Source organism: Cyprinus carpio, chromosome A18 (assembly GCF_018340385.1).
Source record: "Cyprinus carpio isolate SPL01 chromosome A18, ASM1834038v1, whole genome shotgun sequence".
NCBI lineage: Eukaryota > Metazoa > Chordata > Actinopteri > Cypriniformes > Cyprinidae > Cyprinus > Cyprinus carpio.
This window is the reverse complement of record NC_056589.1, coordinates 22,412,397-22,428,221: the sequence shown is the minus strand read 5'-3', so window position 1 is coordinate 22,428,221 and position 15,825 is coordinate 22,412,397. Positions and strand designations below refer to the sequence as shown.

The window sequence follows — 15,825 nt, the reverse complement described above, 5'->3', positions numbered from 1 at the left end:
ATTCCACATTGTAGTCTATTTATCTTCCACCAAAACTACTAGATGTTTTGAATTGCCTCCCAAAATGAAGGGTAATAGCACTCTGTGCTTTTCTGTTGCTATGTAGCAAAGATGGACTGTATATAAAAAGCCACACTATTTAGAATTGTGTGCTTTTTGAAGTCTCACACCAATCTGTGCACCACAAAGTTTCAAATGTGTCCTTGATAGAATAAATCTCCATCCACACCTGAACAAAAAAAGTAATTTGGTAGATTTTGGACAAAAGATTAGCCTCATTATTTGTACACTTTAAACTTAGCCAAAGTCCAAAGATAGCGCTGTGATCCCTTGTCCAGTAGCTTCATTGTCTGTTTTCCCTGTGGACCTCTCGCCCTTCCTCTCTCTCGCTCTCATCCCAGTATCTAGTCCGATCACTCGCTCACACACACCTGCTCCATCATTATTTCATCCTGTCTCAATCTTTCACCTGTTCTTTCCTATTATAAAGCCCATCACACAGTGCGCTGGCTTCCCCAGTGTGAATGAGATCCTGAAGTCATATTGATTTCCCTGGATGTCTATAATAGAGGATGTGCCACGTGTGACACCAGCCTTGTGTTAGCACACTGTAGTCCTTACTTTCATTTTTAACATTCTTTGTACAGGACTGTATTACTGAGAACAGAATATTCATATAAATATAATTTGTGCTGGTGTTGTTGGGTTTTTTTTTGCAAACGCTGTTTGTATTGTTTTAACACCTTAACAAATTATAAAACTGTAAAAAATGCAATTGTTCCTGCAAAATTAGCACTGAATGTGATTTGCTGTTCTATGCTAGGTTGTCAGGGATCTGGCATACTATGATTGGATTGCTGCACCACTGCAATTCACACATCTTAATCTGTACTTAAAAAGGCAAAAGTTTTTAGCCTTTATACAATTACGTTCCTTGCATACTTCTCTATAGGGAATATATATATATATATATTTTTTTGGTCCATACACTACAAAAATTCCATTTAAAAAAATAAAAAATAAAAAATTGAAACAATGTATTTGTGCTGAAATAAATTCAATAGAGATTTTTCAATCCAAACTAAGAAAAATTGGAATCCAAACAAATTATAAGGCCCCGTTTACACTAGTGCGTTTTCATTTTAAAACGCATAACTTTTGCTATGGTTACGCCTATCGTTTACACTACTCCGGCGTAGAACGGAGACTTTTGAAAACGATGTCATGGCTGCCCACATTCGCTCTGCGTATCCTTGACGACTGTGTAAATAATAACATGCGCATTGTTGTACCCATAGATGTATAGGTAGATTCCCCATTCGATCACTCCAAGCACATAGACGCATCCGCGATTTAAATAATAGGGAATCAACCTATTCATATCTATGGCTGTACCTGCATGAATGGTCACGTGACATGCGTTTTAGGTTGTGTAGTGTAAACGGAGATCGTTTCTGAAACGCAGCAGAAATGCTAGTGTAGACGAGGATCGGTTTCATTCTAAAACGCCGTTTTAAAATTAAAACACACAAGTGTAAACGGGGCCTTGTGTTTGCTTAAATTATGGATAAATGTTTTATTCTGTAAAAAGACATGCATAAAAAAAATAATAATAGAAAATAATAATATACATTTCTAGATGTACATTAAATAGAGAAGAAAATATTGTATGTAAATCTTGCTTTATTCACAAATGTTTTCATTATATTCTAATTTTTCAACATAAATTCATGATTTGGATTAAAACATGAATTTAAACTTAATTTAAAAGCCCTATTTTAACATATTAAGTGCCTGGTGAAACTGGATTGTATGTACTTATGAGATTACTTGTATGAGATGTAGTTTATACCCTGTTTAGTGAGTTCGTCTGAGATCGTTTGAGAGGGAACAAGAGAAACATATTGAGATAGAAGGGAAAATGGTCTGATTTTTCTGCATTTAAGCCTGAACTGTCATTATCAGGATATAAATATGCCCTTTTAATAGCATGACACACTTTGAGTTATTATGCAAAAGCTGAAGGGCCCAGCTTTTTAGCTAGTGCTTGATTTTAAGCAGCTGGGGCCATGTTGATGTGGAAGGCACCCTGTGGAGGAGCCTACGGTTTTGGATGGTATACCACTGCCTTCAGATCTGGAGTGGGGCTCTGTGATTGGCACCCACCGGGCTTCAGCTGTTGTCAGAAGGCAGAGATGCCCACTAAAATGCCTTGATCTTCCAAACAACGCATTTTTCTGCTATATCAGAGAGCAACAGAATGAGAAGACTAGAACAGTGTGTGCAACAGATAAGGACAGGGCTGTAGGTATGTATGGGCACAGAAAGTCTGAATGAGAAAGGTTAAAATTATGAAATATTATTATTATTATTATTATTATTATTATTATTATTATTATTATTATTATTTAAAAATAAAAGCAATAAAAATAAGCAGCACAACTGTTTCCAGTATTGATTTAAAAAATCTGCATATTATAATGATTTCTGAAGCATCTTGGCTCTGAAGACTGGAGTAATGTCTGCTAAAAATTCAGTTTTGCTTAAGCCAAGTTCACACTACATGACATTAAATGTCGGCAGATTGCTGTGTTGTTCAGACTACATGACTTGCTGTCTGTCTTGAAGTCGTTGTGGTGTTCGCACTACACGAGCTGACAACTCTGTCACCCAACGACTCTATCCAGTCCACAAACCATGTTTTGTCATGAAAACACATGCAAGAAGTTGAACGTGACTGACGTGCAATAACAAGTGAAACACGAGTTGTTTATTTGAAATGGACGTTGGGAAGAAATTAGTGCTGCAAGTTATTTGCGTGATGATCTGTTCTGAAAAATTTAGCTCCATTTCTTGTGTCCAAACTTTTCTTAAAGCCATGTTGCTGCTGCTGTTTATCTTCCTCTGACCTCAGTTAGAGTTGGCCGACCAGTCCAGATATTTGGCATGCTAGTTATTCGTTTGGAGTTGGCAAGGTGTTGGCGAATGTCAGCGATTCTCTTTGATACGTCGTTTGAGTAATTCACACATAGAGATTACGGAGCACTGATCACCCAATGATTTTCCCCCTGATCACAGCCCGACCTGTCGGCGAGCTCACAAACAAACAAACCACAAATAAATCAAACATAAAAACCATTATACTTAACCTGTATATTTCCTCTCTCTGTGTTTTTGATTAAATAAATGCAGCCTTGGTGAACATAAGAAACTTATTTAAAAAAAAAAAAAAAAAATCAAAATCACACATCCCCTTACTGAGCAATCTTTATATATGTGTGTGTGTGTGTGTGTGTGTGTGTGTTTGTGTGTATATATATATATACACACATATCATTTTTAAACAATTTGAATGTTTAAAATAAAAAATCATGTAACACACACATATCATTTTTAAACAATTTGAATGTTTAAAATAAAAAAAGCATGTAACAAAAATGTATCTATTTATTTAAATATTTATAATAAATAAATATATATATATTTTTAATTTCTATGTTTATATAGTGGTAATGTGGTAAGTGGTAATGTCTGTGCTTTGCATCTTCTACCTGCCTGTTCATACTGTGGTTGATTTCAGCATACCAATGAATGTTTTCAGCCTGAGTTAATGCAGAGTTAGACACCGAGCCTGATATCAAATTAACCACTCAAGTCAGGCATTTTATGAGGCATTATTCATTTCAGTGTTCCCCCTCTTGTTCAGTGTGACAAGATGGTGGAATTAAAAGGGAGAAAGAAAGAGCCAGAAAGAAAAAGTCCTCACTTTGACTGATCCCATGGTCCCAATTAGATGAATAGAGTTGATAATACAGTAATGGAGACCCGCAGATTCAAGTTTAGCAATTTCAGGTCCTCCCATTAAACCTACCAATGTAGTTAACATTGATTCCGGCTTGGCGCTGGGGAGAGCATGGACTTCATAAAGGAAGACAATAGCTCCTGAATTGGACTCAGCTTTGACATAATTGCTTCATTATTGCGTAGCAGTGATTTGCATTCACTTTCTGGCCCTTCCCATGAGCCAATTAGATCCGCTTGTTGATTTATGTGTGCGCTGATGGAAGCTGATGGCTTTTGTCATGGTTCATATTGATGAGCGCTAAATACCTCAAGGCTTTTTTGATCTTTATGAGGGTGAAGGAGGAGAACAGGTTAATAGAGCTATGGGAACCAGATTAAACGGTGATTCAGAATCAAGCCGTCTTGTAGTGATTAGGTTGATTGTGCTATTTTTTTTACAAATACCTATTCAGTTGTAAAATTTATTGATTATGAATGTATTTTATACATAAACAAAATAAGTTTTTTTTAAATCCCAGTTTGGACAGGACTAGTTTTCACTGAAAAGTAAAACAAATTTAACTTGAATGTCTTGGAAAAGGAATAGTGCCAAAGATTTTTTCTTTGGTGCACAGTGCTACAGTACTTCATTTTGACAGGATTTACATTCGTTGATTTAACTGAGCTCTAATAAAAAAAGACATAAAAGAAACTCTTCATCTTTTTGAAGCAAATTATTATTTTTTTCCTGGTGTTTAGAGGTTTCTGAAAGAAAAATACAGGTGCGTGCAATTATAATATAGTATTATACTTTGATAAATGGAAAGTTTAAAAGAACATAATTAATCTCAAATAGAATATATTTGTAACATAAATGTTATAAATGTCCCGTAATAAAACTATCAGTGTTTTCAAACTTAATTTCGATGTTCGTAAACCGCAGTTTGAGTTTAGTGGATGCTTGTCTTTCCGTATTCGAATGAAAGAAAGAAAGAGGTTGCATGTGTGTGTGTGCGTGTGGTCATGCTCTATGCACACTCGAATCTGTGTCAGTGTGTGTTTTTTGCTAACACAGAGGTCGTATAACTTGGTGTAACTGAACAGTGAAGTAGAACCACTCGCTCTGACTAGCGGTGTCACGAGAGAGCCTGCTATGCACTTCAGCATGTGTAATTAATCATTAGAGGTGTACTGCTTAACCGCCGCCTAATACTGACTCTCTCCCCATGCAGATACTCACTTCTCCATTAATTACTTATAATTGCCTGTTGCTCATTTACTCTAAGATGCTAATATTCCTATTTGAGGGTGTGTGCATATTTCCCCCCAGTTTTTTTTTTTTTTCTGCCTGCTGGATTTATGCCGTACAGTGCGAGAGCTCTCGTAAAGGCTGATCGGAGGTTAATGTCAGCGATAGAGGCCATTAACTTCAGGAGAGAGATATGACTTAGCCTCGTGTCACTGTCTGGTCACTGTGACTTTGAGAAGCTTCAGCTCCATTTGTGGCCTGCTTTTGCAGTTAAACACATTCAGATGAGACAGAGGGAAAATGAAACAGATGAACAGCATCACTTGAACTGAGATATCACCCTCTCTCCGGAAACCTGACGAGCTGCTGTTCATTCCGTAGGCCATGTCTGAGCTGATATGTCAAGAATGGACTAGGATTACAGTTCATCTGCCAAGAACGGCATCCTTATTTTAGATGCAGTACAATATAAATCTGGGATGTGCTGGGAGAATCGTAACACAGAGATAGACTTTTGCTCTTTTATAATTTCTGCCCTAAACCCCCATTCAAAGTGTGTCGTCTTCTCTTGCTTGGCTCGCCGAGCTCGATCGATTACAGTTCTGTTGGGCAGTGCGGTTTAATGAAAAATGGCAAAACAAGATAAAACCTTAAGGTTATAGTTGGAACAAAACTGAGTAGCATCCTGCCCATTTGTCTCCATTATAACTCATTGGCTTTTCAACTGTTTTGGCAGGCACTACAGTGATGACCATGACGGCTTACGACGCAGACGATCCCAACACGGACAACGCTGTATTGCGCTACATCATCGTGAGACAGCTGCCGGATAAACCTTCACCCAATATGTTCTACATCGACCCGGAAAGAGGTGACATTGTCACCGTGATATCACCCCACCAGCTCGATAGAGAGGTACATGCTTTCTTTGAGTGCCTATTTTTTTTATTGTTGAATGGATGTTAGCTATGGATAAAGTAACGGCAGACTGGGGAACAGAATGTTGTCGGTTACATTTGTATGATGTTTTTAGTCACTGGTGTACTGCAAATCTCTTTAGGTTATGTTTGTGATACCAAATGCACAAACTAATGTTAACAAATTAAATTACCCTCCCCCCCTTTTTCAGATTCTTTTTTGAAATACTTCCTATTCATCTTTTAAGATTTCTGGCATTTAGAAGTGTATATTTGCTGGGCTACAGCAAGTTTACAGTATGTTAGTGATGTTAGCACTGGATTTAAACCTCTAAGCAAACATTTGTAGCTTAAAAGTACGAGAGGGAAGCTATTTGACCACAATATATCTTTACACTGCTGCTTAAGCATGTCAATCAGCCCAGGTCTTATTTAGTGTCTGCAAATCAATTTTCCTTATAATACGAATGGTGACTTTACAAAATGTACTGCAGATATTTCAAAAATACCCATTTGAACGTTTCAAAGACTGTCAGATCTCATAACACAGCTGGCTGTTTTCTTAAAGCTTTGTGAGTCAAACCTCTAACAGGAGGGCCGACAGAACGGAGGCTTTCTGTTCAAACCGAGCTCTACAGACAAAGCAAGCAAACATGAGGGGGCAAATCCGAGGGGACAAACAATAAATGCGGTGTGTTATAATGTTTAACTATCCTCAAGACACCTTTAGAGCAAGTATATTAGAGCAGATTCCTCGGCATATTAAAGCAGGGGTTTAAATGTTGTTAGGAGATGGGAGGTTGGATGAATGCAGGGAAGATGCTTCGGTATCTTGAGGACAAGGGGTGTTAGTGGTGCATGCTAATGAGCAACTGGAGGCAGTGCTTTCCAGCTCCTAAGCAGAGCGAGACAACAGCATGATTGCTTTTTCTGTGGGGTGACGAATGAAGGAACATCAATTCGGCCCGCTGCTGGAAGAGGAATATTAGCTGTTGTCAGACACTTAGAGCATGCTTTAATTGAGGTTATACACACTTATCCACCAACATCGGCTGTGTCCGACAAGGCCAGTAGAAAACCCCTCAGCTGGAACAGAGCAAAGCCATCATTAAATGCATGTTTGCATGCGTTCCAGAGAGCATTTGATAGTCGAGTTGACATTGTAATTGAAATTTAACATGAAAGGTGTCTGAATGTAGCTGTTTATTCTGATTTCTTCAGACTGAAACACTGGATGTTGACAAACTGCGCTAACTTTCACTGTCACTGCTGCGTCTTACTGACACCATGTGTGACATCTCTGCATGACTTCCACGAGTCTGTGCTTCGTTGCAGTTGATCTCATATATGTGACAGATGTTTTACACAATGAGCTCCAGGGGCTTTCAGGTGTGTTAAGGAGGCAGGTGTGGGATGTTTCCTCACCAGACATGTACTTTTGAGCTGTTTTTAAAGTTCACAAACTACACTTTTCAAAATTGCCTCCACCCACAATGGCAAAATTGTAAAATCTGTTTTGTCTCTGAACTCTCTTAAGCATAAAATCTATTCAAAATATATACTTACTACTGTTTTTTTTTTTTTTCTCCATGAAGCAATTATGGAATTATTCAATTATGGAAGATAAAGGCAGCTAACAGGTTGAGATGAGAGTCACTTTTAGACTTTCTGTGGCTGTGTTCATAAAAATCAGCAGAGAGGGAAAGAGAACAGGAAGCCTCTAGTGAGAACAGTAGATCAGTTCTTGTTGAGAGGACATTATTCTTGCTTCTCCAGAGTGATTAGTCATGCATCTATGGGTCAGTTGATTGGGTTAAAACAACCTCTAATAGGTTGAACAACAGCAGCAAATCTTTGAATGATAGAAATTATGGTAAATACCTCAATTACCATATATAATTCAAAGTGCAGTGATGAAAACCTGTAGAGAGGATGTAGAGTGGATGCCTTTTAAACTTCAACTTGAGTAAAAGTACAAAAGTACTTACTTTTGAAAGTAGGTTAAGTATAAAAAGTAAAAGTATTGATTTGTTAGGTAAATATCTTCATTCAGTCATTTACTTATTTATTCAAATGCTTACTTTGTGTTTATTAGAATTTAGTTTTTAAGTACAAAGTAGCCTATTTAATTTAGTTTTTTAGTTCTCTGGTTCTATTCTAAATGTGATCATGTGTGGCTTTTTTAACTTACTCTTGAATGCATGCAAGTATCAAAGGATACTGCTCTATTAGGAAAACATTTTTTTTTTATTTTATTTTATTTTATTAAAAAACCTTTGTCTAGAGCATAAACAATGACTTAAGATTTTTGAGATTTTGAGATTTTTAGCATACTATTTGCTGCTAAGTAGCCTTAAATATATGTGTGTGTGTGTGTGTGTGTGTGTGTGTGTGTGTGTGTGTGTGTGTGTGTTTATTGTTTATACTTACCATCTTGTTTTCTAGTTCTGTTCTGAATATGATAAAAATGTGACTTACCTTTATATTTATTTATTTGCTTGTTTATTTATTTTTCGATCAGGTGCTTTCCAGACAATATGCACTTCTAAAGCTTCCCATTTTATTCTGTACATGATTTTTATAAAAATAATAAAATAAAATAAAAATTGCTCAACACGTCAATTTTCTAGTAAAGCCATTTCAATATACATTTCATTATATTTAAGACTTCCCAGCTCGTGAGTAGAATTTTCCCAGGAAGACTTGAAGGCAGCACACAGCTCTTGATGTTCCACAAGAATCGGACAGGTTGATCTAATTAATTGAATGCATACTTAGATAAAAGTATTTCAACAATAATGTCAGTTTGGCTAGTTCAGCTGTTAGCTTGTTGACAGCTTGCGAAACTGTCTTGAACAGAGCATCTGGTTAGTTGTGTGTGTGTGTGTGTGTGTGTGTGTGTGTGTGTGTGTGTGAGAGAGAGAGAGAGAGAGAGAGAAAGAGAGTGCTTACTTTTGAATGTACTTAAGTATTGAAAGTAGTACTGCTGAAGTTGTTTGCTTAATCAGCACATTTTTCACACATCATACAAGTTGGCTTGCACATCATAAAAGTCTGAAATTCTGTTTGAAGTTTAGGTTTGAGTTTTATTTAGACTGACTGACAGATTGCAGGCTTGCTTTGGGGGGCGGTCACTGTACGACCTCCTCAAACCAACTTCTGTAGTCAGTCTGCTATAGTGGGCTACCCACTGCGCATCTGCTCCAGGTCCTGGCAATCAGAGTCCTGCCACTAAATCTGAAAGCCGACTGACAGGCAGAGTAGCCCCACCTTTGTTTCATAAACCCAAATGACACAGGAGCAAAATGGACATCTTAAAATCGATACGCAGTGACAGGATTCTGTCAGTCTTCTTATGGAGTACTGTATGTCTAATCATTACAGTCCTGCTTCTGATGGCCAGTCTGTGGTCAGATAAGAGCTCTGTTCCGAATCCTAGTGAGCTGTCTTTGTCAACTTGTCTACATAGACAGAATTTGACATCAGAATGCTATTAAACTAATGATACCGGTAAGAATAAAAATTTAGCTTGAATCGTATATGCCTGTTTCCATCAAGGTAATTGCACCTTTTTTACTTTTGTTCTCAAAATTCAGATTTTTTTGCATTTTGAGATATAAACTCAGAAAAAAGTCATATTGCATTATATAAAAGTCATATTGCTTTTTTTTCTCAGAATTCTGAGTTTACATCTTGCGATACTTTTTTTATTAATGTTTTTTTTCTACCACAGAATTTAAAAAAGGTGATTGTAAGTTTTTTATCTCATAATTGCAAGTTTATATTTCACAATTCTGACTTTTCTTCTTGTATTTCGTTTTTTTTTTCTGCCACTGACAAGTTACTTTTTAAACTCACAATTCTGATTTTTTTTTTCTTTCAATTGCAAGTTTATATTTCAGAATTCATACATTTCTTCTTAGTGTTGTGAGTTATAAACTCACAATTGCAACTAAACTTCTAAAACTAAAGTTTTTATCTCATTTATCTCATTATATCTATTTATTGTGAGATAAAAAAGGACTATTTATTTATTTATTTATTTATCCATCCATCCATCCTGTGTCAGAAACGGTTCTTCTGTAAATTTTTCTGCCATTTTGGATGGATATTTCCAATATTTCTAACTCATTGTAATGCATTTTTGGATAACCTACATGAAATGCTACAGTACCTTAGATTTTGACCAAAAGTAAGTATTTTTTCATCTTCACATCAGGAACACATCTGTTGCCTTAAATGCTGTCTAGATAGGTAGCTCAGGTTTTGGAGATGAGCTAAACACAAGACAAGTGTGTGTCTTTGAACAGGAACAAGATATTAGGTCCTCTCAATGGCACAGTAAGCAGTAATTGTGTGAATGTTGTTTCAAGCTCTTAGAACAATTTTTATATCATATAATATATATATACATTTGAGGGTTTATGATCAAAGTGTGAATTTTAAAGCTTGTTGTGTTTGTAATAATATAAAAATGTAGCGCCGTGATTACAGACAGAATGTACAATTTAAGGCCCATTTTACAAGCTTGAAATTAAAATAAACTGCACATAAACACATTGGCAAGCATTCTATCTGCATGCACCTGCACAGACACACAATGGACATCCAATTACTGTGAGGTCGTAGCATAGTGATTTCCCTTACTGCCGCCGAGTTCACCCAGGACCCAAACGGTCATTCAAATTACAGTGTCAGCCTCTCCTCAGCGCTCGCCCGCAAAATAGGCTTTTCAGACTTCTTTTTAATCTGATCTCTCCCGCATAATTGAATGTCAGTCACCATATGAAGATTCTTTCCTGAGCTCAATTAATGAATCATTGTGTTTGGCAGAATGGCAAGACAAAACAGACAGCAAAATATTTACTCCTGCAGGTGGTCCCCGAGTTATTATGTTATGTCATCTAAATGCAAATATTACAGTGAATGCAGGAGGAGTGCGGGCAGCAATTGAAAACACTGCATTATTGCTTGATTTGATGTGCAATTCTCTGCATAAAAGATATAAACTGTCATTTATTCAGTCATTATTATGTTAAGATTGAGTTTAGTTGGCCAGGAAATAGACTTGTGAGTTTATGCAGAACGCAGAGTGCTCTTAGATTGCCCCAAGACTGCTTTTGAATATGTTTTGTGCTTTTATTCTGCAAATTTCCCCTCTGTCTTTTATTCAACATTTTTAATTCCTTTTTACCTGAGGCTTTATTAATGATATCCAGACTTATTCTTCAGCAAACTTGCAAATGAAATGAAAGCTGAATTTTGTTCAGTAGATTTGAGTTTCGGTGTAAAAGATTTTCACTATATATGCCATTCAGACTTATATATATATCACCCAAATGCTGGGAGACTCTGTCAGAATCATTAGTCATTTTCATTGTTACACACTGGCATTAGACACATGATATCAGTCACCAAACGTAAGTGCTGTGCCTTTGACGTTATACTCGTGAAAACTTCACCCATTCCATCAAGCACAGGGGGCTACAGACAAGATAAACTCCATCTTGTGGTATGATAGACTCTAAACTATGTCAATTTCTATAAATACAGCTTCAGTTTCACTGTCTTCCCATAATTTTCTCCTGCCTGCCTACTGTGGCCATATTTGTGCTCTGCAGTGGACAAAAGAGATGAATTTAACAATTATTTTCTCAAAGATTAAAAATTTGTTAATATTTGTTAATTCATTAGGTATTATTAGGCATTATGAACTTAAAATGAAATAAATATCTTTACAGCATTTATTGATTTTGGTTAATGATCAATTTATGCATATATTCAAGTTGTATACATTAATACTAGTTAGTGAATGAACCTGAATTAACATTGAACAATATATATTTATGAGTTAAAATTAACCTAGATTAATACATACTGTAAAAAGCTGTTAGTTGTTTGTTCAGTCATTAAATTCTTCTAACAAATTAAACTTTATTGTTAAGTTGTACCTACAAAACAGAAGAAATTAACATGTCTGTCATGACAACTCTCGGAGGGATTGGCATGGTAATGTACATGACAATGTTAATGTATTTGGTCTTGGCGTAATAGATCTGCTGCGCTGCTGCTGCTGCTGCAGAGCAAATACAGAGGCTTGCTACTGCCAATACTGCCGTGAGCATGTAAGAATATTGCTGCTGCAAATATAACATACATGAAATGATCCATAGCATACACAAATCATCTCGTAGCAGATCTATACAGGTGGAGCTGGGGAAGGTGGAGGGTTTCTGAACAAGCTGCACTGCTACGGCAAGCACTAGTCATATATTTGAACGCTGAGCAGCAAGCTCATTGGCTACCAATACAGGAGAGAACCAATCAGATGTGCCATGTGATAATGATGTCATTACGTCAGATTGAGTTAGACCTATCAGACTGCACCATCAGAGTTTCATGCCAGAACTCTGTATTTACATGTATGTAAAAATGAACCTGTAACCTTAAACTATACACCCAAATATTGGTTGTTTGCCTTATTTTATCTATGGCATATGCTGATATTAGAATGACCCCTGAAAAATCTTCCTGTTCATTTACCTAACCTCAGGTCGTTCAAGTTGTAGATAAGTTTGTTTCCTTATCAGAACAGGTTTGGAGAAATGTAGCATTACTTCACTTGCTCACCAATGGATCATCTGCAATGAATGGGTGCCAAACAGCTAATAAATGCATTACAATAATCCACACGTAATCAACACAATTTCACACCAACAATTGATGTGAAAATCTTTTAATTTATGAAAATCTGGAATGTTTTAGCTTGTACACTGTTCTTGATCTGTGCATATTTCTCTCCTGATTCAGACAAGAGAATGTTTTGTTGTTGTTGGTTTTTTTTTTTCTACCAAAGAAAGCAATATTATGGATAGAGGACTTTTTCTTATTCTTTTTTTGCTTCCTTATTTTAGTCAGAAGCAGTGGTTTTAAGTTAAAAAAATATTAATAATAGATTTGTTTCTTACAAACATGCAGAAAAAAAACAAAAAAACCCTGGCTTCATTTAAGGAATTAACTTGTCATTTGCAATTGTATACCGTTGTTGTTATTGTGAAGGTTGTTTTGTTTGTTTTTTTTTAAACTAATTTACATCTTGGATTGCTGTTTGGACTCTCATTCTGATGGCACCCATTTACTGCAGAAGATGCCTTGATAAGCAAGTGATGTAATGCAAAATTTCTCCAAATCTGTTTTGATAAAGAAGCAAACTAATTTACATCTTGGATTTTTATTTTTGAATTAACTATTCCTTTAAAGACATTTTGTTGTTGCACAATAAAAAAATGGTACTGTGTTGGATCATCATGATGTTCAGTGTAAAACTAGGATCCTAAAGCAAATGTCTAGATGGTCTGCACACTGCAAAATTCTTGTGAGATTCACCCTGACCTGCCCCTTTGCAGCAGTGAGCAAACAAAGCACTCTCGCAAGGGTTTTCAGAGCACAAAATTTAACATCCAGACATTTCCCTGGTTTAACCAAGAGAGCTACTTGACAGCAAGCCAGAAAGTTCAGTTGTGGTACTAAAGTGCATAAAGCAGGTGGAGTCCATCTAGAGTGATTAAAAATGGCACCCTCTCCTTCTCTCCTCACACTCCCTCTCTCCCCTTTCTCCTCTATCACGCCTCTGTCTACTTGCATTAGCACGGAAATGAGATTCCACTAATTAATTAGATCTCTGAGTGCAAGATGAAGATTACATCCCAATGAAGGTTAGGAGTGTCAATCACTTTTTTCCCCACTAGCTGTGGATTCCTGAAGATAAATTGAGCCCCATGGGAATTGTGGGCAGAAAAAAAAAGGTCAGGCCGTTAATCCTTCTCCGTTATTAATTGAGCCTTGCTGATCTACTCAGTCAATAAAGGTGCGAAACATCAGGAATAGAAGGAAAACATATGATGAGTACTGTCGAAATTTGTGGAGAGAGACATTAAATAGAGATGAACATGTTAAGAAGAATTGGGTATTAAAGGAATATGTCATCCAAAAATAAAATTTGTAAATAACAAAAAAGACATCATTTACAAAAACTTACATTAAAACAAACCCATAACAATCAATAACGCACAAAACAAAATAAGCTACTTTTAAAAAAACTCCACCAAAATTATTTAAAAAAAACCAACAAAAAAAAAAAAAAAAAAAAAAAAAAAAAAAACAAAAAAAAAAAAAAAAAAAAAAAAAAAAAAAAAAAAAAAAAAAAAATAAAAAAAAAAAAAAAAAAAAAAAAAAAAAATGGACAAATGCAGTTGAAACAAAAAAAAAAAAAAAAAAAAAAAAACTAAACTCTTTCAGCTGCTTTTATCAACACTGGACCCCAGTGATTTTCATTGTATGGACAAAAGCAGTTGAAACATTCTTCGAGATGAGATATCTTCTTCTGTGTTTTACAGAAGTCAGTCAGTCATTAGGTCTGGAATGACATTAGGGTGAGTAAATCGTTACAGGATTCTCATTTAGGGGTTAAAGATATTTTAAGACATTTCTAGTGACCTTCCTGTGAGTCTTACTAACATGAAGTTTCTAAAACACGGATATTGTGTATGTTGTCTATGATTCACCTTAGCACCAACTGAGCAAACAAGTTTAAGTACACTCTAAACATCCATTAGCACAAACCAATGAGGAATGAACAAAATACAACATTTTAATAACAATGGTAGTTTTGCCCGCTGAAGATTCTCTTGCCTAAAGAGTTATTGGCACAAAAGTAGAGCTCAATGATAATTTTGCTCTCATGTCTAGCTCTGGAATCAGCTCTAAACACACATCTTGTGTCATAAAGGTGAAAAAGAGTTTCTCGACCCCACTCTGAGCTCTGCCAAATACCTCACGTTCTCACAGGCAGGCTTGAGTGGCCTCATCCCTTACAAATGCACTGTCTTTGCACTGTTGAACTCTCCAGGACTTGGCAGTAACACTAAATGTAAAACACGCATCTTCTATTTTACTGGCAAAGAGTTGGAAGCAGTCTAAGCACGATCTGTCCCCAGAATGGCATAATATAATAGGCAATTGTCTGCATTTATAAGGAACGAGCAGGTATGAGCTCGCCTCACAGTATCTTGAGAAGTTCCACTTGTCTCCAATTACCACAACTCTTACGTTAAGAAAGGAAATGAAGAGTGGGTATTATAAATATCTCCGGCTTGCCTGTAAAAGTGTATTGGTGTTTTATTGGATGCTGTAAAGTCGGGCCACGCCTGAACAGAAGCGGATAAAACTAAATACTGAAATAGGCCATACTGTAGAGAAGGAGAAAAGTAACGTCTGGTAGACTTCGGATTTCAGCTCTGCTCCAGTTCAGAAAACTATATAGATAGTCACATTTTCACCAAACTGTGGAAATAGAGGTCAGACTTTAATTCCTGGACATGCCTTCCTCCTTCCATCAGCTTGACCGCTCTTCCTGCTAATCCCATCCAAAGAAACCCTCACCTTCCAGCCCACACCCTGATCTGCAGGGTGGGATGCACACATTCAGATTCATGCGTCTCAGATGGTTGTGTGGGTTTAGATAAGAACACAGCCGGTTGTGTGTGCAGACAGGAAGACAGAGGGGTAATGAAGTGAGTGATGAGTTTCTCCTCTTTCTGACTGAGCTTCGGGTCAGAGATCACTCGGTGTCCATAGAGAGCGAGAAAGTGAGCTACAGCAGATGAGAAAGAGGGATCATTCTTTTTATCAGTCAGACTGCTTGACTGTGGAAGTGGAGGATTCGGTCAGATCTGATTGTCCTAAGCAGGTCACTGGGCACGGTTCACACAAGTTATAGGGTCCTATAAGGGATGCTTTCCTCATGTTGAAACCAACAATTTTGCTCAGGTTGCACTGTGCAATTTGTCTGTGCATTGTGTTTACAGTTCTTAAACA

At 36.6% G+C, this 15,825-nt stretch overlaps 1 protein-coding gene across 4 annotated transcripts in view; it reads left to right on the top strand.

The window, feature by feature from the left end:
- The window catches only part of LOC109109916 (cadherin-13-like), a 283,438-nt gene that overhangs the window by 192,245 nt on the left and 75,368 nt on the right, over positions 1–15,825 (top strand). For all 4 annotated transcript variants that reach the window (XM_042775469.1, XM_042775468.1, XM_042775471.1 and 1 more), the window contains one exon: positions 5,769–5,947. In XM_042775469.1, coding sequence (XP_042631403.1) covers positions 5,769–5,947 — 179 coding nt within the window. The remainder of the gene's footprint in view (positions 1–5,768; positions 5,948–15,825) is intronic.